Raw genomic sequence first — 22103 nt, forward strand, 5'->3', positions numbered from 1 at the left:
ATTGTATGTCTATAATCTAAAAAATCTATGTAAAAAATAAAATTTCACTGTTCAATTTCTGATTGTTGTCAATTATAAACTAACCTTGTATATAATAGTGAATATACTAAAATTTCCCCAGGAGTTGGTGAAATAAAAAAATAAAAATAAAAAGGAAGGACAAAGCAAAGCAGATTAGATAAGAAAAACGTACTATTTTTTTCATTTGGGTATGTCTCTCTTCTTCCTCCACCTATAGGTTGACAGAAATGAGTCATCACTACTCCATTATTTCTCATGTTACTCCAAAAATGCATAAATACCAGTTTAAGATTCAAATGTATCTAAAGGCACATGTGATGCAATCCAGTGTTTTATTTCTCACTGACAGCATGACATCAACGCATAGCTGGCCACAGCAGGGTTGGGCAATTTTACAAGTGTTATTGGTGGTGTCTTTCTCTCAGGCTGATGAACAAGTATGCAGGCAAATGGGGGATCCTGAAAACCCCCAACTATCTCAGGATGGTAATATTATATTAGGGGGGATCTTCTCATTTCACAGCAGTTGGAAAGACAGAATGGACACCTACTTGCATAAACCACTGCCACTGCAATGTACCAGGTATGTGAAATACTGAGTATTGAGATAATACATACACTGTAAAAAAAAAAACGTTGCTAAAACTTAAAAACTCAAGGCAACCGACTGCATTTACGTTTTTAGGTTCTGATGGATAACTTATAATTTCAAGTTTAGGTGATAAGTTGCTTTAGCTAATGTTTTTGTGTTGACAAAATTAATAATTGTCCTTTTTCTCAACTCATATTTTATTGTTTTTGCAACGTATTTCCTAAAGTTTACACAAGGTATTAGTTTTAGTTTCGGCAACGTATTTCCTAAAGTTTACACAAGGTATTAGTTTTAGTTTCGGCAACGTATTTCCTAAAGTTTACACAAGGTATTAGTTTTAGTTTTGGCAACGTATTTCCTAAAGTTTACACAACATATTTTTTTTGTTTTGCCAATCAATTTCCTAAAGTTTAGAAAAAGTATCTTTCATAGTTTTCATGAGGTGCTCCCTGTTGTACCAATGAATGTTTACACAGTTGATTTTCAAATAACTTTGTGTTCAAACACAACTGCACCACTGACAATGTTGACTTTTGAGATCAGCCATTTTTAACATACTGACAACATTCAGCCACAAATAAAGTCCTTCCAAAAACACAAAAAAAGTCAAATTTTTGTAACAAATGTTACTCATCCAATTTTAAAGGTGGTGTTGTCAGACAGAATATCAAACCTATCTTGATAGATAGTCACTAACAAACAGATTCAAAACATCAGATGGCAGGATGTGAACAACTTCCTGGTTTCCATACAGCTAACAACTTTCAAACAAATTTTTCCACCACTTGTCTTTTAATAGTAATGGTATCAACACTCCAATTTCCTGTGAAGTTCAGTATCGCGCCACATTTGTTATAAAACTAATACAAATGTACCTAAAACCAGATTATAAAATTTTTTAAAACAGCTCAAGTTAGAATAAAACCTTTCAACATTTTATAATAACATGTTATACATGAAATCTGCAATCAGCCATGCAAGCTACATTAAGTAAAGTTAGAACAGAAGACATTGATTCAGAACTTTCTGCACCTTACCGTTTTCTTAAAGACAGAAATTAACTTTTTTCAGAGCAACTTGCCACGAAACCCAAAAACAGTAAATCAAAACAAATTGCCATTCTGTTTTACACAAGTTGCATTTGAGTTGAACATGTTGTCAAATAGGTTAGACTTTGGTTAAGAGCTTGGTTTTGAAGCTTCTTATCCTCTGGGAACAGGTAGATGTCAACTCCATAAAAATGTGTTGCACAGCTTCAAATGTGTACTTGAGTTCTTTGGGAAACTCCATGTTGAGCCCATAAAGTAGGCCAAACAAGTAGGCAAAGGCAGTGGGAAGGTCTGGCAGATCATCAAGAATAATGTCCTCTTCCAAAACAATGGCAGTGTTGACCACTGTGGACTGCGAGTTGGGTCCCACGTAGTCCTCCAGAACAGTGAGGATGCCCACCGTAACACCTCGGGTTGCCCTCTCAACTGGATCTGTATCCTATGCAAAATAAAAAACAACAGTACATATAAGTCTCTGAAAACCAAAACTGAAGATTGAGTAGATTTGCATACTCACCAGACATGTTAAGAAGAGTTTGGTCTCGTCGTCGCGAACAAATATCGGTAACCCTTCCAAACTGATGGTTCGTCGATGCTGGACTATGTTTGAGACCTAAAACAAGGAAATCAAATAAGACTCAGTCTCATTTATAAACCTACCATTTTGTTTTTAAAACACATTAAGTGTTGTTGCTCAAAATACAGCCTTAAGAAATAAGATGTTGAAATGAGTTATTACAGATAATTGGTCATGTTTTTGTCAGTTTTTTTTATTTATTTATTTTTTAAGTAATTTTGATGTGCAACAAATGTAGCACACTTATTACAACATTTATAACAAAAAGTGCCATGAGTGGGATGAGAGTTGAACTGTCTGTCATTACCTGCAATCTGCCAAACAGCGCTGCTTGTTAGCTTGTAATCCCATTCAGGACACACTTTTTGAAAACTAACAATTTTTACATCAATTTAGTAAATATTTAATAAAGTATCTTTCGTTACAGTGGGAACTTCAGGTTCCTCATAAACCAGACACAAATACATTTTTATATATTACCTGTTCATCAAACTTCTGCAACAGGGAATCCATGTCATTGCGGAAAGCAGCTTTTCTAATTCGATACAGCTTAATCAGCCGAAGTGAGTAAGTGTCGAGGGCAGTCATGAAGGTCCCCATGAGATCCTTGGTGGTAATGCGTGAGAATTCCGCACAAATCTACAAAGCAACAAAAAAAATATAGAAGAAAACTTTTAAAGGTACATTATATAAAAATCACATTGTTTTCAAATTTGGTTAAAAGAGCTTAATTTCAAAACATTTAGTTAGTCTCGGTTGATCTATTGGTCAGGCCTTGATTGGATTTTTTTTTTTCTTTTAGTGGTAGTGGTGGTACAAATTATAACTGACGTATTAAAAAAAAACAAAAAACAAGAAAAATCTGATCGGCAGATTTTACAGTAAGTCTATAGAATACCTAATCAAATGTTGATAAGACAAAATAATGGTTTCAATTGTTACAGGATGTATTGCAGAAAAGAAATAAATCAATAAATTGTATTTTAAATTCATTGAAAAAATTCCATTAATTTTATAGTTATGTAGAAATGAAGTAAGAATAACATCCTGTGGTCAAATTTGTATACTTTCATAACACGTAAGTGACTTTCTCAATCCTGTTCTGTGAGTTTCATGGCTGTTGCCCGCTAAGGGTCAGCACCAAAAGATTCTAGATGCCCAGTGAAGACAAGTCATTGCGGCGACCGTGGTTCAGGGGGTTGGGAAGCTCATCTGTAACCGGAAGGATGCTGGTTCTATCCCCAGCTCTCTCTGTCCTGGTCGTTGTGTCCTTGGGCAAGACCCTTTACCCCACCGCTTACTGGTGTTGGCCAGAGGGGCCAGTGGCGCGATATGGCAGCGTCACTTCTGTCAGTCTACCCCAGGGCAGCTGTGGCTACAACTGTGGTTTCCCTGCACCGATGTGTGAATGTGAGAGTGAGTGAGTGAGTAGTGGAATTATAAAGCGCTTTGGGTGCCCAGAGAAGAGCGAAATAAAAGCAATCCGTTATTATACACAGCAAGTTGACAAGTAAATAGATTTCACTTCAATAGAGTTCATATTTTTAGAGCCAAGTATTTTTTTATATTTTATTGTTCTGCATTGTTAGCTCAACGGTAGCCTTCAACCTTTTCTACAAGATATTGGAGTGACACAAACAGATGCTTCTCAAGGGCACAAGAAATGGAGCTCACGTTCATTTACTCACCCAGACAAGTTTCGAGGCATTTGGAGTTGTTCAGAAGGAATTGTAAAGGTCCTATATCATGTAAAATCAACTTTTTGGAGCTTTTAAACACATTTTAATGTTATTTCCTTAGATTAAAAACCCTCCAGAGTGGTTTTTGGCTTAATTCAGGCATTTCTTAGTTGTCTCAGTGAATCCTTTCCCCATAACCGTGGCTCAGCTCTCTCTTGCAAAACGACTGACTCGTAACATTGGGATTAAAATTTCTTTCTAACAACTCCAAATGCCTTGAAATTTTTCTGGGTGAATAAATGAACGTTTTCAATTTTAGAAATAAGACCACACTGGGGAAAAAGGGAAGAAGAAAAAAACGGAAGTTTTCCTTTAAATATTTAAGAGATTATCTTACCTGTTCTTTCAAGAAGAGAGCTGGCCATCTGAGCTGCATTTCCTTGACCAAGGGCTGCATCTCCACAACTTCTTTCCTCCTGAGAGAGAATGTGATGTCCATCTTTTGGGTGATGAGTGCCATGTTCTTATCCCTCTTCTTCACCTTTTGGTTCTGTTGAGATAATTAATGGGTTGGTTTTGAAAAGTGCATCATTTATATTTTTAATTACATCATCATCTGCCTCAATGTTCTGTTAAGCAAGCACCTGTTTGATTCTTTGAAATGAATGAACCTGAGAAAATTTTAAAATGTCACTAATTTCCTCAATAATTCTCTGCAAAGCACTTTTAGAAACATGTAACAATGTTTGCATGCATAGAAAAAGTCTAGCTATTTTATGTTCAAGACATTGGTAATCTACAAACTCATTGTCCTCTTTATCACTTGATGCTACACCTGAACCACTTGGTAATGTCTCTGGCTCCTGAGAGGTATTTAAGGATTTATCAGGGGAGCTACTTTCACTAGGACATGCATTTGCATGAGAAATCAGTCTAATACAGTTTTTTATATCTTTTGAGTTTTTGTGCTCTCTGCTTGTGTGTGACGTAAAGGTTGTTAAATTGTTGGTAGCATAGTCACATTTTTGGAAAGGACAGGATACAGTCTGATTTTTTTTAAGTGCCTTAAAATATGTGAAATAAATGTATGCTGTGAGCAGTTTTCCTTAAATTCACAAAAATCACAAAAAAATGTTGAGATCTCCTGCCTTTTCTTAGCCCTGTTGTGTGATCTGCTGAGGTGAGACTTCAATGCCCCTCGTGTCCTGAACGAACAGACGCAGTCACTGTAAACACAGGGCAAATGAAATCCTCTTCTATGTCGTAGCTGGTGATGTCTTAAGAGTACTTCTTGGCTTGAACAGACAAAAGAGCAGAACTGGCACTGCATACAAAAGCTATAATGAGAAGAGAGGAGAGGACAGTGTCAACAATTCAAAAGAAACCTGAATTAATCTCAAATTACCAAAGTTACATTACCTGATAATGTGTTTGGGGCGGGGGGCAGGCACTCCTGTTCTGATTCCTCTCCTTACCAACTCCTCATCAGTCCCTCATAAATCAGGACAAGCAGTGGTCTGGAGTTGGCTTTTAATTCTCTAAATAAATAAAAATAGCAATTAGTTTTAAAATAAAATACCAGCTTCCTGACATTACTTAAGAATTTTTTTGGCTCACTAAAGTGAGCTGATTCTGCCTTGTAAAATGCCATGTGAAACACAGTAAAACAAATAATTTACAAAACATACATTACATCAAATGTTTAATTTATTTAATTTATTATTAACAAATTGTATTCTACATGGAATGCACCAACAGTATACTGGGATGTATTATGTAAGCCAAGGATAATTTTGTCTGATTGGTTTTACAACTTAGAATGACAAACATTGGATTGAGAGTATGAGTGGGATAAAACTCCTGAAGCATCTGTTTAAATTATCAGTGCATTTATTAATGGTGCTCCATAAATAAACCAAAACAGTGTTGTTTTGTGCATAACAAAAAGCTCACAATTGTGCGATCAAAATGTAAACTAAAAGATGCTGAGCATAATAACAAAGACAGATTTTGCAGCTGCTCTGTTTCCAAGTTCTACTGCGCAACTGACAGCCTGGAGTTTGAAATTCTCTTTGTAACCGTGTCTCTTACAGGTGCCATTTATGGTCCTTACACACATAATATGGTAATATTACGTTGAAGCAGAGTACGTATCACTCTGCGAGGCTCCTCGGTAGCCGTAATGCTCCAACAATCCATCAAGCAGTGCAGCTTCATAGCTTACCAAAGTCGTACCAAAACATTTTTTGACATATTTTTTTAAGCTGTGTACCACATAAAATTGGTTCGAGGTCAGTAAGCACAACAAGAATTCATACATAAGGCAGACTGTCGATTTTTGAGATGAAAGGATTTTAGGCCGTGCGTCAACGCGTTAGCCCGGTTAGTTCACTAACGCCACCCAGCCCCACGCACGGGGTGATCCGCGGTAACTAGTTAACGGAGATTTGCCCCGTTAATGCAGTTATGGCATTAACTTTACGCTGACAGCACTAAAATAGTCATCTTCAAATGTTTTCTTTTTACCGACCAGCTCCTCTTTGATAGCTGCCGTGTCCATCTTGTCGTTGCCTGCAGGTGAAGCGATGGGGGAGGGGGAGTTGTGTTCAGTGAAGGAGAGAGGCGGAGTAACACAGCGTAGAGACAAAAGTGGACGAAAGAGAGGCAAACTTGCGGCTCCACGAGTATAATGATAATGTAGACTATATCGATATAAACTATATTGTCACATCTCATATTTCATTTAGTGGAGCTCGCTGGCCATGAGGACTCCACCACCCCGTTCACACAGAAACTAAAGCACACATTTTATTGGCTAGATGTGATTCGAACAAATTAAACAACATGGCAGCAGGCGCCCCCGAACTTTATTTTATTTTATTTTATTTAAATAGCGGCGGGGGGTTGCTGCCGTTGGTCATGAGTGAGCCAGCCTATTTTGTTTCGTTCGGTGGTATGGCGGCCACAGACTGCACTTCATGAAATACGCATAGGGGGTGTCGCGGAGGCTTGTCAGATATGAGCGCGCCTCTTTAGTAGCGAAGTTTGTCGGATTTTCATTGGTTTGTGACATGGAATCTTAAATGATATAGTAAACACATACCCATAAGCCACAAGGCTTCTTAGCCAAGAAAGTAATGCTATGCTAAGTTTCGGAAAAATACGAAGAACTTCAGTTGTGATATTTCTAACAGACAAATTGAGACTGTTCAAACATATACTGTCTGATATAATAAAAGAAACATTACTTGCCTTTAGAAACTTGAGATGAACGATCTATCCAGCTCCTAGCCTTACGTTCTCATTAAGGCAGACGGGCAGGTGGCTTTCAGTCCTTGCAAAAGCGCAAAGTAGACCCCGTAGCATCCAAAAATATGAGATGCGCATGCGTACTCAGGCACAGAAAGGCGCCAACAGCTTCAACTCATGTAAAACTTGAATTCATTCATTTTGCCAGCAATAAATTTCATCTGAGACCAACTTTTGCTCCAAAACGTTAAATGATTAGTTGAAACCCTTAATGTATTTGAGTTTATGGGCCAACTGAACTTTTATTGTTGAATTGTGAAAGAAATGACTGTAAGCTCAACAACTGCAAGTTTGATTTTTTACAGTGTACTTGCTTTTGTAATACCACTGTTTCTGGTTTAAAGATAATTTGGTTTTAATTCCATATTTCAAATTGAATCAAGTTTGAGTTTCAGAGGCTTCCAGTTTGCTCAGGCTATGCTTTTTGCCATTGAGGAGATTAATAATAGTACAGACCTACTGCCAGGAGTCTCTCTAGGCTACAAAATCTATGATGCTTGTGGCTCCATGGCAAGAAGTGTAAAAGTTGCACTGACGCTGACCAATGGTAATGAAATTGTTGCTGGGCAATCTGAAAGACCATGTACCAGACCTTCACAAGTGCAGGCCATAATTGGAGAGACATCTTCCTCCCCTTGCATGGCAATGGCTACTGTCCTTGGACCATTTTATATATCAATGGTAGGTAGAATAGCTAATAAAAATATTTGCAACCATGCACATTCAACTGTCAATGTTTGACTTTTTTTTCTACTTAATTTCTTCACCGTTTGTGGCAAAAAATGCAAGTGTGAATGTTATATTTTGGACTTTTCCTCTATTAGATCAGCCACTTTGCCACATGTGCTTGTCTCAGTGACAAAACCAAGTACCCATCCTTCCTCAGAACAATACCCAGTGACTACTACCAGAGCAGAGCCCTGGCCCATTTGGTCAAGCATTTTGGATGGACTTGGGTTGGAGCTATTCGAACCAATGATGATTATGGAAATAATGGCATGGCTACATTCACAGAAACTGCACAGCAGCTGGGCATCTGTCTGGAGTATTCTGTATCTTTTTTCAGGACAGATCCAGCAGACAAAATACAAAAGATAATTGACATTATAAAGTCTTCAACCTCCAAGGTGATTGTTGCCTTTCTGTCACACATGGATATGGATGTGCTAATGTATGGGATGTCCCAGCACAATTTGACTGAATACCAGTGGGTAGGTAGTGAGGGATGGATAGTTGATTCTGAAATAGCAGCACTGGATATACATCACATACTGAATGGTGCCATAGGCCTTTCCATTCCAAAAGCACATGTCAGTGGCCTGAGAGAGTTCATGCTTAATCTGAAGCCACTCAATTCATCTAATAATGAATTGTTTATTGAGTTCTGGGAGGCATTATTTAACTGTAGGTTTAGGCAGTCAATATCATCATCAGACATTCAGAGAGAGTGTACTGGACATGAAGATGTGACTGGAGTTCAAAACAGCTACACTGACATGTCTCTCATGCCTATCTTTAACAATGTCTACAAAGGAGTGTATGCAGTGGCACATGCACTTCACAACATCCTCAGCTGTAATAAAACATGTAACAAAACTGTGCAGCTAGACCCATTCACGGTGAGCTTTTTAATAATTTCAATTATACGTTATCACATTACACAATAACAATCACTGATAAAAAAAAAATGTTTTCACAGTTTGAAAAAATAATTAATTATCCATGTCCTATAGCCAGTTAGTTTGCAAAGTTTTTCTCAGGTAATTAAATAAATTAATGTTGTTTCATAGATTTTACAGCACATAAAAAACATTTACTTCAAAACAAAGGAAGGAGAGGAGGTTTACTTTAATGAGAATGGAGACCCAGCCGCAAAATATGAAATTATAAACTGGCAGCCAAGAGAAAATGGTATTGTGGAGTTTGTCACAGTTGGTCTTTATGATATATCATTAGCTGCAGAAAAACAGCTATATCTGCAAAACAAGTCTTTAATTTGGGCAAGAAACTCAAAGCAGGTAAGGTATCAGTCTAATTAATTACAATAATTACAAATTCAATTTTAACAAAATAGTTTGGCACAGGAGATATAAACATCTATTGGCTCTAGTATTAAATACATTTCATTAACATGGCTGTAAGGGCAATATTATACATGTTTTTCTCATAATGCCTTTGTTCGTGCAGGTTCCTGTGTCAGTTTGTAGTGAGAAATGTCCTCCAGGAACACGCAAGGTTCTCCAGAAAGGAAGGCCTGTTTGCTGCTATGACTGTATAAGATGTGCAGAAGGTGATATCAGCAACATTACAGGTTATGTTACAAGTGTTATATTCAGTGTACACTTTTGTATTTCTTTTGCTCACTGTGCCTCAAAACAAAGATTTTATCATTGCTTGGTTATGTTAAGTTCTTGCTTTACTGTTTGGGTTTTACTTTCAGGACTATCTGTCATGTAAGACTGGAACTGTTTTGAATTTATTTAATAATTAAGCAAAGTTATTGTATGGTGCCTATGTCTAGAGAAGTAGAGGTGTACACTGGAGAGATGAGGAATGAAAGCCAGTGGAAGCGAGTAAATGAAAGAGGGATGGGTGTAAAAATGAAAATTCAAGGAGTAGAGATAGTGAAGGCAGATGAATTGAAATACCTGGGATCAACTTTCCAAAGCAAAAGACGGTGCAGAAGAGAGGTGAAGAAGAGTGAAGAGCCTGTATGCAGTGGTTGGAGATGAGTGTCGGGGTGATTTGTAATATGTTGATATTTTTTTGGCAGATTCTGTCACCTGTGTGAGATGTCTCCCTGAATATTGGTCAAATGAGAGAAGAGATGCGTGTATAAAGAAGGAAGCAGTGTTTCTATCATATGAAGAAATTATGGGAGCACTGCTCACTGCAGCATCTGTATTTGGAACATGCACAACTGCTGGTGTGGTGTTAATTTTCTTCAAACACAGAAAAACTCCTATTGTGAGAGCAAACAACTCTGAATTGAGCTTCCTGCTGCTCTTCTCCTTAACTCTGTGCTTCCTGTGTTCTCTGACCTTCATCGGTCAGCCCTCTGAATGGTCCTGCATGCTACGGCACACAGCGTTTGGCATCACCTTTGTCCTCTGTATCTCTTGTGTTTTGGGAAAAACAATAGTGGTTTTAATGGCCTTCAGAGCTAAACTTCCTGGTAGTAATATGATGAAATGGTTTGGGCAGACACAACAAAGGCTCTGTGTTCTTGTATTCACTCTTGTACAAGTTATCATATGCATTGTCTGGTTAACAATTTGTCCTCCGTTTCCATTTAAGAATTTTAAAACATTTAAGGACAAAATTATTTTAGAATGTGCTCTTGGCTCAGCTGTAGGGTATTGGGCTGTTCTTGGCTACATTGGACTTTTGTCTGTCTTATGTTTCATTTTTGCTTTTCTGGCTCGGAAACTACCCGATAATTTCAATGAAGCCAAGTTCATTACTTTCAGCATGCTGATTTTCTGTGCAGTATGGATTACATTTATCCCGGCATATGTCAGCTCTCCAGGAAAGTTCAGTGTTGCTGTAGAAGTATTTGCTATACTTGCTTCCAGTTTTGGTCTACTGATTTGCATTTTCATGCCCAAATGTTATATCATCTTACTGAAACCAGAAAAGAATACTAAGAAGAACATGATGGGGAAGAAGGCAACCCATTTATTTTAAAAAATGAAAACAATGTTTTCTTTGTATTTGTAACATTTCTACATAATTGTTAACCAAACTGAATAGATGGTTCTCTGAAGTTACTGAAATACCTGTCCAGTCATAGCATGAATGCAGTATATCGTTGAAAACAACTGTGATTAGATCATATAAATATATTAGCCTTATATTGTATGCCATATGAATTATACAATATACTATAATGCTAATAAAACTGTGATCAAAACATCTTTTGCCTAAGGTGTGCATATGTCTCTAGAGGCTACATTGAGCCATGACAACTTAAAAAGTGTATAAAGCTCCAGTATGAACTGTAAAGCTGATTGGGGTAATGTTCAGGCAACAGCAGAGATATGGTATTATTGAGACTGCTACTCTTCATTCTATTACTGGAGAAAGGAAATTCTGCATGTCAGCTGCAAGGCTTGGCACAACCACCTGAACTAACCCAGGATGGGGATCTTATTATTGGAGGCATTTTTTCATTTCGCACAGGCCAGGATTCTGTAACTAACACATTCCAGACAATGCCAGAATTTCGAAAATGCAAAAAGTATGTATTATTTATCCTATATCCTACTTTATACGAGAAATGTGTTAAATTTACATTTCATTTGAAATAGTTTATGCTTGTGTGTATTTTGTTCTGCATTGGAACCTTTAACATAAAGTTTTTGTTACTTTTATTAATAATTACAGCTTTAATTTTAGAGAATTTCAATTTGCTCAAACAATGATCTTTGCCATAAATGAAATCAACAAAAATCCCCACATGCTGTCTAATATTAAACTTGGCTATAAGATTTATGATAACTGTGGAACCATGGACATACTGAGAGCAGCACTGACACTGCTGAGTGGGTTAAATAGACAACTCCGTGAGGACACCTGCACTGAGACGGTGCAAGCAATCTTGGGACATTCTGGATCAAGCCCAACTATTGCATTTGCACAGGTTGTTGGAAGGTTTCAGATACCTGTGGTAAGTCAAAGAAAACAAGTCATTGAAGTATAATTTCGCTTTTCATATTGCACTTTTGCACCTCTACAGTTCTCTTGCAAAATTGGAAGAGTAAAATTATAGCTACATGTAATGCATAAGCCTAAAATGGCAATATTTAATGTTTGCTCTGCCAATGCTATTCAGATATTTGTATATTTCAATGCAGATCAGCCATTTTGCCACCTGTGCCTGTCTGAGCAACAGGAAAGAGTACCCTACCTTTTTCAGAACTATTCCCAGTGACTACTACCAGAGCAGAGCTCTTGCCAAGCTTGTCAAGCACTTTGGATGGTCCTGGGTTGGGGCGTTAGCTGTGGATAATGAATATGGCTTCAATGGCATAGCAGCATTTATCCAAGCTGCAAAAGAATATGGAGTGTGTATTGAGTATTCTGAAGCATTTTCATCATCAGATCCACCAAACAGACTACAGAGAATAATAGAAATCATTAAGCAGTCCACTTCCAAAGTTATTATGGCTTTTATGTCTCACAGAGAAATTAAATTGCTGGCTACTGAGCTGTACACGCATAGCATTACAGGACTCCAGTGGATTGGCAGTGATGCATGGATCACAGATCACTCTCTGACTGACAGTGAGGGACACAAAATCCTGGTGGGCTCATTAGGCTTCACCAGCCCTAAAGCTAAGATCTCAGGGCTAGAGGAGTATCTAAAGCAGCTCTACCCCTCACAGTTCCCCGATAGTCAGTTTGTTAGGGAATTCTGGGAAGAAGTGTTTAACTGCTCTCTCAATAGAACTGTGAACACTCAAAAACAGCCATGTAGTGGCCATGAGAGCTTGCAAAACATTGAATCACAGTTCACTGATGTGTCTGAGCTCAGATTTACTGATAATGTCTACAAGTCAGTTTACGCAGTGGCTCATGCTCTCGACATGCTGATCAAATGTGATAATGATCAACTGTCCTTTTCTAATGAGAGCTGCATTGACCCCAAACACATTAAACCATGGCAAGTGAGTGACTGTCAGTTCATTCTGACAATATGATAAGAGTTGAAATGCTTAATTTAATTTCTATGGAATTTCATTTTTAGGTCTTACAGTATCTTAACACTGTAAATTTTACAACAAAAAAAGGGGAAAGGGTGTATTTTAACAAAAATGGTGACACCCCAGCAAGATATGAACTTGTTAATTTACAGTTTACAATTCGAGGAACAATGGAGGGAAGAACCATTGGCATTTTTGATGCGTCTCTTCCAGAGAGAAATCAATTTGTCATGAACAACATCCCAGTTGTCTGGGGCAATGGGTTGACTGAGGTAACATAGAAACTGAAGTTTGAAATCTTCATATAAATATTAACTTTTATGTTTTTTAAATTCTTATTTAACTATAGAGATAGTACAAAATGAATATGATTGTTTTTATGCCTGTAGGAGGTGCCTGTGTCAGTGTGCAGTGAGATGTGTCTCCCTGGAACACATAAGGTCCTTCAGAAAGGAAAGCCAGTCTGCTGTTATGACTGCATACCCTGCCCAGAAGGAGAGATCAGTAATGTGACAGGTGAATAAATAGCAAAAGAAACAAAGAAAATTAAGCAGCTGGATACTGTATTGGTAAGACTACACACCTTTGGAGTGGGAATTGCAAGTTCAATTCCCACCCACTATCCAGTAAGGGTCCTGGCTAGACCATCCATGCTGGAATGGCGCGGCTATGTCTGTAGTCTGACCGTAGCTCGGACACAAGCATTTCACTACATGTTGTACTCTGTATGATTGTGTATGTGACAAATAAAGGTTGTTTGTTTGATAATTCCCTACTTTATTTTTAATTTTGCAGATTCAATACACTGTGCGAAATGCCCACCAGAGTACTGGTCAAACAAACAACGAGACGCCTGCATCCCCAAAGAAGTAGAATTCCTGGCATATGATGAAATTCTAGGGTTGGTGTTAGTGTTATTTTCATTGCTGGGAGTTTTTCTAACTATGGTTACGACATTAGTCTTCTACTGTCACAGAGAAACCCCAGTAGTAAGGGCAAACAACTCTGAGCTGAGCTTCTTGCTGCTCTTCTCCTTAACTCTGTGTTTCCTGTGCTCTCTGACCTTCATCGGACGGCCAACCAAATTGTCCTGCATGCTGCGACACACAGCATTTGGCATCACCTTTGTCCTCTGCATCTCTTGTGTTCTTGGTAAAACAATAGTAGTTTTAATGGCCTTCAGAGCTACACTTCCAGGGACAAATGTGATGAAATGGTTTGGCCCTCTACAGCAGAGACTCACTGTTCTGGTCTTTACTTTTATACAGGTTTTGATATGCATACTTTGGTTAACAATAAACCCACCTTTTCCTTTTAGGAATTTACTACTGTATAAGGACAGAATCATTTTAGAGTGTGATACAGGCACAGCTGTAGGGTTCTGCGCTGTTCTAGGATATATAGGATTTCTGGCTATATCATGTTTTGCAATTGCATTTTTGGCTCGAAAGCTGCCTGATAATTTTAATGAAGCAAAATTTATAACCTTTAGCATGCTGATATTCTGTGCAGTTTGGATCACATTTATCCCCGCCTATATCAGCTCACCGGGAAAGTTTATTGTGGCTGTAGAAATATTTGCTATTTTGGCTTCCAGCTTTGGACTACTTTTCTGCATTTTTATACCAAAATGTTATATAATCCTGTTTAGGCCAGAACAAAATACTAAGAAACACATAATGGGAAAGACATCAAATTATGATATACAACATTAAGAGTTTAAATTCCAGGGCTGGGTTGACACTACACAATCTTCCTATAATGATTGTTGATGTGAATAAATGTCATATGTTGTGACCAGTCTGGCAAGTGAAAGACAGTAGAGTTACATTTGTGATGATTAGTCCAACCATAATGTTGCGAAATACACATTTTGTATTAAACTTACACTTAATTCTATTTGTTTGTTTTTAATTTATTTCGATCATCTAAACAATATACAAAGTTCATTTAGCAAAGTAAAGAAGAGAAAAAAATGCTATACAAAATAAAGGTAATAGATTTCAATATTGCTTCACCGTTCTGATTCAGTTACATATCAAAAAGGAGCGAGAAAAAGTGCAAACTTATTTAATCCCATCTCCACATTTTATGTGACATAACAAAATATATTGAATAAAGTACCCCTAATTCCCTCAAATATAAATCATGTGCTTCACCTTCACACAACATTGAGTGGTGTACCTCTATCTGAACTTTTGCTGGCATCTGCCTTCTCTTTCCCCATTCCTTGTTTAGGCCCATGTTATACTGCTCATTTAGATTGAACAGTACCTAATTGTGTGGATGCTTTAAGCATCCACACTATTGAGTTCCTGTTTCTCTTTATTGTGTGGATGCTTAAGCATCCACACTATTGAGTTCCTGTTTCTCTTTAATCTTTATACTTTATTCTAGTTGCTTCCGTACACTAGTGATGTGCGGATCGATCCTGAAATATCGATTCCTCCGATACCAATCATTTATGTTCTAGAATCGATTCTCACATTAAAATATCGATATTTTAGTAATTTAGGGTAAATTTGTAGTTTATCATTAACAGCAACACAGTGGAAAGAAACTATAACATTCGGATTGTCTACATTCAAAGGAACTACTTTCTCTTCCGCCTTTCATAGTCATGTGCGAAATACGGCTGTATAAATGTCTCGCAGCCCCTTGGCGTGCGCACTCGCAACAATGGCTGAGCGTAATTGAAGTCATGTGCGGACGTATTTTACCTCCACACACAGCTGAGACGTGGTTTGCAATACATGTGGCAAAAAAAGTGCTCCAAGAGTGAGGTGTTGTGGCCATACTAGGGAGACATTCAAAAGGGCTGTTGGGGGGGGGAATACATTTTACAGGGTTTATTTATCGGATAAAATACGTTAAATGTCACCGTTATTATTGGCCGGCCCGGAAACAGCGGGAGTGTCCAAATTCAGAGGAGGACCCGGCCTTCGCGGTCTAAAGAAAGCCGGGTAGTACGTCACGAGCTCCCTCGGTGGAGTGAAACTCAGCCGTCTGCTCCTTGCCATCTAAAATATAACCGGGAACTGACGTAAACTCTCGACCGTCTCACACTTATGTTTAACCATTTTCTGTTTGACGTTTATTCAGCTGTGTGAAAACCACGGAGGAACCCTTCCGAAGGATTAATAAAGTCAAATTTAATTTAATCAAATCTAATAACTTTAATCTCAGCCAAACCGATTTACTCACGAACAAATAAAACACTGAAAAAGCCAAACAATAACATTTTTAAGTTATCAAAGTGACTTATATATCATGTTTAACCCGAATAGGGAAAGGGGGGGGGGGTTGAAGACGATCAGTCGGCTCAGATATTTGAAGTTCACACAGCTACATTCTCACCTGAAAATATGTTAAAAGTTTTTTTGCGACCCAAAAAGAGAAATAAGAGTAATATTAAAACTAAGTTGCTGCTGCCAGTGTTGGAAACTGGAATTGGCTGGGCCCGCTATGAATTCTGCAATATGATTTTTCAATTTTGTTGTCCTAGAAAATCGGTCGAAATTTGGGAGAATGGTGGCTCTGGGAGATTTTCGGGAGGGCACTGAAATTCGGTATTCTCTCGGAAAAATCGGGAGGGCTGGCATGTATGGTTGTGGCAACATCACTAACCTTGTCAAACACCTCAGAGTAAATCATATCACAGAATATGACGAGCGTATGTTGAGGTGAACTGAAGAGGAGGAGAGAGTCAGGTGCTGCTAGGGCGAGACAGACGTCTCTCACAGAGTCCTTTAGTGCTGCAGGCAGGCAAGGTGTTCAAATAGCACAACTTCATTTTTTTTATTTCTATATGAAGAACCCTGCATTATTAAGTGATAAGAACAAATAATCTGATGTCCTGTAATCATTATGACGCTATAATTTGAGATACAATAAATAAAATAAGTTTTTGTACAAAGTATCGGTATCGGATCAGTATCGCCGATACCACCCTGAATATTACTTGGTATCGGATCGGAAAGAAAATCAGTGGTATCGCACATCACTACCGTACACTTTTTGGCACTTAAGTACTTCCACAATTTTCAGCCAATTTTCACCGTTCAAATTTTAAACTATTCTGCTATTTTTGCTCTTTCCGGCTATGACTTTTGGTATTTTTAACTATTATACTTTTTAAAATATTCCACTTTTTTCCTTTAATTTGTCCCATTGAAATGAATGGGAAACTTCCAAAATTCTGCTAAAATTTGCTTGTTTTTGAAACTTAACTACTTCCTCATACTTTCGCCTAGAACAACCATTCAAACTTTAAAATGTTCACAAATTATTGGGCTATTCATGTATGATTCAGCTTTTTCAAATCTTTTACTGTTTTACTTTTATGCCTCTTAAAGTTTTGAGTTGCAAAATTGTGATTTTTCACAAAATACATGCGTTGTTATGGTTGCTATGCTCTTGGCTTCCAGTGTGTCACTGAAGGTTTTGCAGTCTTCTCTTCTGTTTGCTACTTGCTCAATTTTCACTCAACTTCCACAAATTATACATCAAAACGTAGGTATTTTTGCTGGCTTTCAGGAAATGTCACTATCATTGTTGTGGTATTCATAGAACTTTCGCAAATCTCCTCAGACCAACACAAGGTCAGAAAACTCTCCATATAAAGTCAATGGAGAGCTTGTTCAAAATCATCGCTGGATTTCTGTAATGAGAGGCATATTCGAATCGTCATATCTCCTTAACGAAGCGACTTGAAGACATGAGGCTTGTCCCGGTATATCTTCAGACACTCCTGACGCTCACAATTCAAGAATTTCTTTCTCACCTATTACCGTTCTGAAATGAGTTGGACTTGTTTGAGGGTAGGAAATTCGTCCTTCGCTCAGATTTCTTCAGATTTCAAACTGTGGAAATGAAGCACTTTTTTCTCTCGTCATAACTTTTTGTTGGATTTCCACAGAGACCTGAAAATTTCCATGATTGTTCACCAAAGCCTGCTGTCTCTTACGGTGAAAGAATGATATCGATACTCCAAATAGATTTAGAGTTACAAAGCGTTGTTTGAGGGCAAGTCAAGGCAGTTTTTGCTTCGCTCTACTCAGTTATGGTGCATTACAAGTCAAATATCTTTAATAATTCATATTTTAATGATAAATTGTTAACACTGGAAGATTCCCCCATCTTATCTGAACAAAACGGTGTAAGAATGACAGCTCTAGCCCCTACGGTTAGGAAATTATGGTCATTTGTTTGAGGGGAGTCGTCACTATGAGAAATAGACTGCAATAATCCTGTGCCTCTCTGTGCTGCGTGTGTAAAAAGGATGCACCTGTGTTGGCGGGAAAACGTAAACAGCCACTCTGATTGGTGGATTTAAATTCGGCAGCTCTCTCCCTCTGTGTGTGTGTGTGTGTGTGTGTGTGTGTGTGTGTTTAGTGGGAGAGAGAGGACCCTGCCCTTATTTGGCAGCATGTCATTGTAGGATTTAAATTGAATATAGTTAGACTGGTTGACTAGATTAGAGCCTGTGTTTGTGTGTCCCTCTGTGCATTTGTGTTTCAATATGCCTCCATATTTGTAATTTTGTAAGTTATTACTATTCTGCTAAATCATAGTATTTCTGGTACTTTTCGGTACTTGTGCTAAATACAGTATTTCTGCTAAATCATACTATTTCTGCTTTTCATAAGATTTGTGCCTAATATAGTATTTCTGCTAAATTATAGTATTTATTCGTTTTATAGGATTTGTGCCTAACATAGTATTTCTGCTAAATTATAGTATTTCTGCTTTTTATACTATTTGTGCCTAATATAGTATTTCTGCTTTTTATAGGATTTGTGCCTAATATAGTATTTCTGCTTTTTATAGGATTTGTACCTAATATAGTATTTCTGCTTTTTATAGGATTTGTGCTTAATATAGTATTTCTGCTAAATTATAGTATTTCTGCTTTTTATAGGATTTGTGCTAAAACATAGTATTTCTACTAAATGTAGTATTTATGCTTAATCATAGTATTTCTATATATTTGTGACAGGTCCCCAGGCAGCCAATCCTCTGTGAGGACTGAGACATTCAAATTTTCAAATCAGGGCCTGCACGGCTTCCCAGCCAGCCAATCATATATGTGGCCTCAGCCATTCAAATTTGCATATTGGGGCCTTCATGGCTTCTAAGCCAGCCAATCATATCAGGGCTGAGGAATTCAAATCCACAAATCAGGGCCTGCACGGCTTCCCAGCCAGCCAATCATATATGTGGCCTCAGCCATTCAAATTTGCATATTGGGGAATTCGTGGCTTCTAAGTCAATAAGTCATCCATGTCATATATCTCTAAAAATTCATATTTTAATGATAAATTGTCAACACTTGAAGATTCCCCCATCTCTTCTGAACAAAACGGTGTAAGAATGACGGCTCTAGCCCCTACAGTTAGGAAATTATGGTCATTTGTTTGAGGGGAGTCGTCACTATGAGAAATAGACTGCAATAATCCTGTGCCTCTCTGTGCTGCGTGTGTAAAAAGGATGCACCTGTTTTGGCGGGAAAACGTAAACAGCCACTCTGATTGGTGGATTTAAATTCGGCAGCTCTCTCCCTCTGTGTGTGTGTGTGTGTGTGTGTGTTTAGTGGGAGAGAGAGGACCCTGCCCTTATTTGGCAGCATGTCATTGTAGGATTTAAATTGAATATAGTTAGACTGGTTGACTAGATTAGAGCCTGTGTTTGTGTGTCCCTCTGTGCATTTGTGTTTCAATATGCCTCCATATTTGTAATTTTGTAAGTTATTACTATTCTGCTAAATCATAGTATTTCTGGTACTTTTCGGTACTTGTGCTAAATACAGTATTTCTGCTAAATCATACTATTTCTGCTTTTCATAAGATTTGTGCCTAATATAGTATTTCTGCTAAATTATAGTATTTATTCTTTTTATAGGATTTGTGCCTAACATAGTATTTCTGCTAAATTACAGTATTTCTGCTTTTTATACTATTTGTGCCTAATATAGTATTTCTGCTTTTTATAGGATTTGTGCTTAATATAGTATTTCTGCTAAATTATAGCATTTCTGCTTTTTATAGGATTTGTGCTAAAACATAGTATTTCTACTAAATGTAGTATTTATGCTTAATCATAGTATTTCTATATATTTCTGCCAGGTCCCCAGGCAGCCAATCCTCTGTAAGGACTGAGACATTCAAATTTTCAAATCAGGGCCTGCACGGTTTCCCAGCCAATCATATATGTGTCCTGAGGCATTCAAATTTGCATATTGGGGCCTTCATGGCTTCTAAGCCAGCCAATCATATCTGAGGGCTGAGGAATTCAAATCCACAAATCAGGGCCTGCACGGCTTCCCAGCCAGCCAATCATATATGTGGCCTCAGCCATTCAAATTTGCATATTGGGGAATTCGTGGCTTCTAAGCCAGCCAATCATATCTGAGGGCTGAGGAATTCAAATCCACAAATCAGGGCCTGCACGGCTTCCCAGCCAGCCAATCATATATGTGGTCTGAGGCATTCAAATTTGCATATTGGGGAATTCGTGGCTTCTAAGTCAACAAGTCATCCATGTCATATATCTCTTTTGTTGGATTTCCACAGAGACCTGAAAATTTCCATGATTGTTCACCAAAGCCTGCTGTCTCTTACGGTGAAAGAATGATATCGATACTCCAAATAGATTTAGAGTTACAAAGCGTTGTTTGAGGGCAAGTCAAGGCAGTTTTTGCTTCGCTCTACTCAGTTATGGTGCATTACAAGTCAAATATCTTTAATAATTCATATTTTAATGATAAATTGTCAACACTTGAAGATTCCCCCATCACTTCTGAACAAAACGGTGTAAGAATGACCGTTCTAGCCTCTACGGTTAGGAAATTATGGTCATTTGTTTGAGGTGAGTCGTCATTATGAGAAATAGACTGCAAAAATCCTGTGCCTCTCTGTGCTGCGTGTGTAAACAGAAGCACCTGTTTTGGAGGGAAAAAGTGCACAGGCTCTCTGATTGGTGGATTCAAATTCAGCAGCTCCCAGGCTGACCTAGAAACTTACTTCTCTCTCCCTGTGTTTATGTGTGTGTGTGTGTGTGTGTGTGTGTGTTTGTTTAGTGGGAGAGAGAGGACCCTGCCCTTATTTGGCAGCATGTCATTGTAGGATTTAAATTGAATATAGTTAGACTGGTTGACTGGATTAGAGCCTGTGTTTGTGTGTCCCTCTGTGCATTTGTGTTTCAATATGCCTCCATATTTGTAATTTTGTAAGTTATTACTATTCTGCTAAATCATAGTATTTCTGGTACTTGTCGGTACTTGTGCTAAATACAGTATTTCTGCTAAATCATACTATTTCTGCTTTTCATAAGATTTGTGCCTAATATAGTATTTCTGCTAAATTATAGTATTTATTCGTTTTATAGGATTTGTGCCTAACATAGTATTTCTGCTAAATTATAGTATTTCTGCTTTTTATAGGATTTGTGCTTAATATAGTATTTCTGCTTTTTATAGGATTTGTGCCTAATATAGTATTTCTGCTTTTTATAGGATTTGTACCTAATATAGTATTTCTGCTTTTTATAGGATTTGTGCTTAATATAGTATTTCTGCTAAATTATAGTATTTCTGCTTTTTATAGTATTTGTGCTAAAACATATTATTTCTACTAAATGTAGTATTTATGCTTAATCATAGTATTTCTATATATTTCTGCCAGGTCCCCAGGCAGCCAATCCTCTGTGAGGACTGAGACATTCAAATTTTCAAATCAGGGCCTGCACGGCTTCCCAGCCAATCATATATGTGTCCTGAGGCATTCAAATTTGCATATTGGGGCCTTCATGGCTTCTAAGCCAGCCAATCATATCAGGGCTGAGGAATTCAAATCCACAAATCAGGGCCTGCACGGCTTCCCAGCCAGCCAATCATATATGTGGCCTCAGCCATTCAAATTTGCATATTGGGGAATTCGTGGCTTCTAAGTCAATAAGTCATCCATGTCATATATCTCTAAAAATTCATATTTTAATGATAAATTGTCAACACTTGAAGATTCCCCAATCACTTCTGAACAAAACGGTGTAAGAATGACCGCTCTAGCCCCTACAGTTAGGAAATTATGGTCATTTGTTTGAGGGGAGTCGTCACTATGAGAAATAGACTGCAATAATCCTGTGCCTCTCTGTGCTGCGTGTGTAAACAGAAGC

The 22103-nt window shown here is 37.8% G+C and overlaps 3 protein-coding genes across 4 annotated transcripts; 2 read left to right on the forward strand and 1 right to left on the reverse strand.

Annotated features, from left to right (window-relative positions):
- Positions 1-413: 413 nt before the first annotated feature.
- LOC146618992 (extracellular calcium-sensing receptor-like) lies at positions 414-10914 on the forward strand. The gene is made up of 6 exons (XM_085371707.1): positions 414-604; positions 7611-7908; positions 8052-8846; positions 9018-9245; positions 9415-9538; positions 10001-10914. The coding sequence occupies exons 1-6, from the start codon at positions 471-473 to the stop codon at positions 10912-10914; spliced, it is 2493 nt and encodes an 830-aa protein (XP_085227833.1). The 5' UTR covers positions 414-470.
- On the reverse strand, positions 1779-4496 carry LOC146618993 (uncharacterized). Its single transcript, XM_085371708.1, has 4 exons — positions 4316-4496; positions 2720-2878; positions 2180-2275; positions 1779-2101 (listed from the first exon to the last, which is right to left on the reverse strand). The coding sequence occupies exons 1-4, from the start codon at positions 4436-4438 to the stop codon at positions 1781-1783; spliced, it is 699 nt and encodes a 232-aa protein (XP_085227834.1). The 5' UTR covers positions 4439-4496; the 3' UTR covers positions 1779-1780.
- A 416-nt stretch (positions 10915-11330) lies between the features above and the next one.
- Positions 11331-14647, forward strand: LOC146618994 (extracellular calcium-sensing receptor-like). 2 transcript variants are annotated; one of them, XM_085370362.1, is made up of 6 exons: positions 11331-11467; positions 11614-11896; positions 12084-12896; positions 12977-13204; positions 13325-13448; positions 13728-14647. In XM_085370362.1, exons 1-6 carry the CDS (start codon positions 11442-11444, stop codon positions 14645-14647), a joined length of 2394 nt encoding a protein of 797 aa, XP_085226488.1. In that variant the 5' UTR covers positions 11331-11441. The 2 variants fall into 2 exon arrangements, with proteins under 2 accessions (XP_085226488.1, XP_085226487.1); XM_085370361.1 differs by having other exon boundaries at positions 11442-11467; positions 13322-13448.
- Positions 14648-22103: the final 7456 nt, after the last annotated feature.

Source organism: Diplotaxodon limnothrissa, linkage group LG14 (assembly GCF_057381915.1).
Source record: "Diplotaxodon limnothrissa isolate DT_005_m linkage group LG14, D_limnothrissa_male_GT1.1, whole genome shotgun sequence".
In the NCBI taxonomy this organism is placed as follows: domain Eukaryota; kingdom Metazoa; phylum Chordata; class Actinopteri; order Cichliformes; family Cichlidae; genus Diplotaxodon; species Diplotaxodon limnothrissa.

Coding starts and splice junctions, on each gene's coding strand:
- LOC146618994 (XM_085370361.1), top strand. CDS start 11,442: ATGCCAGAATTTCGAAAATGCAAAAA. Junction 11,468..11,613: donor GAATTTCGAAAATGCAAAAA/GTATGTATTATT, acceptor TAATAATTACAG/CTTTAATTTTAGAGAATTTC. Junction 12,897..12,976: donor AACACATTAAACCATGGCAA/GTGAGTGACTGT, acceptor TTTCATTTTTAG/GTCTTACAGTATCTTAACAC.
- LOC146618993 (XM_085371708.1), bottom strand. CDS start 4,438: ATGGCACTCATCACCCAAAAGATGGACATCACATTCTCTCTCAGGAGG. Junction 2,879..4,315: donor CTCTCTTCTTGAAAGAACAG/GTAAGATAATCT, acceptor GTTGCTTTGTAG/ATTTGTGCGGAATTCTCACG. Junction 2,102..2,179: donor AACTCTTCTTAACATGTCTG/GTGAGTATGCAA, acceptor TATTTTGCATAG/GATACAGATCCAGTTGAGAG.
- LOC146618992 (XM_085371707.1), top strand. CDS start 471: ATGGGGGATCCTGAAAACCCCCAACTATCTCAGGATGGTAATATTATA. Junction 7,909..8,051: donor GACCATTTTATATATCAATG/GTAGGTAGAATA, acceptor TTCCTCTATTAG/ATCAGCCACTTTGCCACATG. Junction 8,847..9,017: donor TGCAGCTAGACCCATTCACG/GTGAGCTTTTTA, acceptor GTTGTTTCATAG/ATTTTACAGCACATAAAAAA.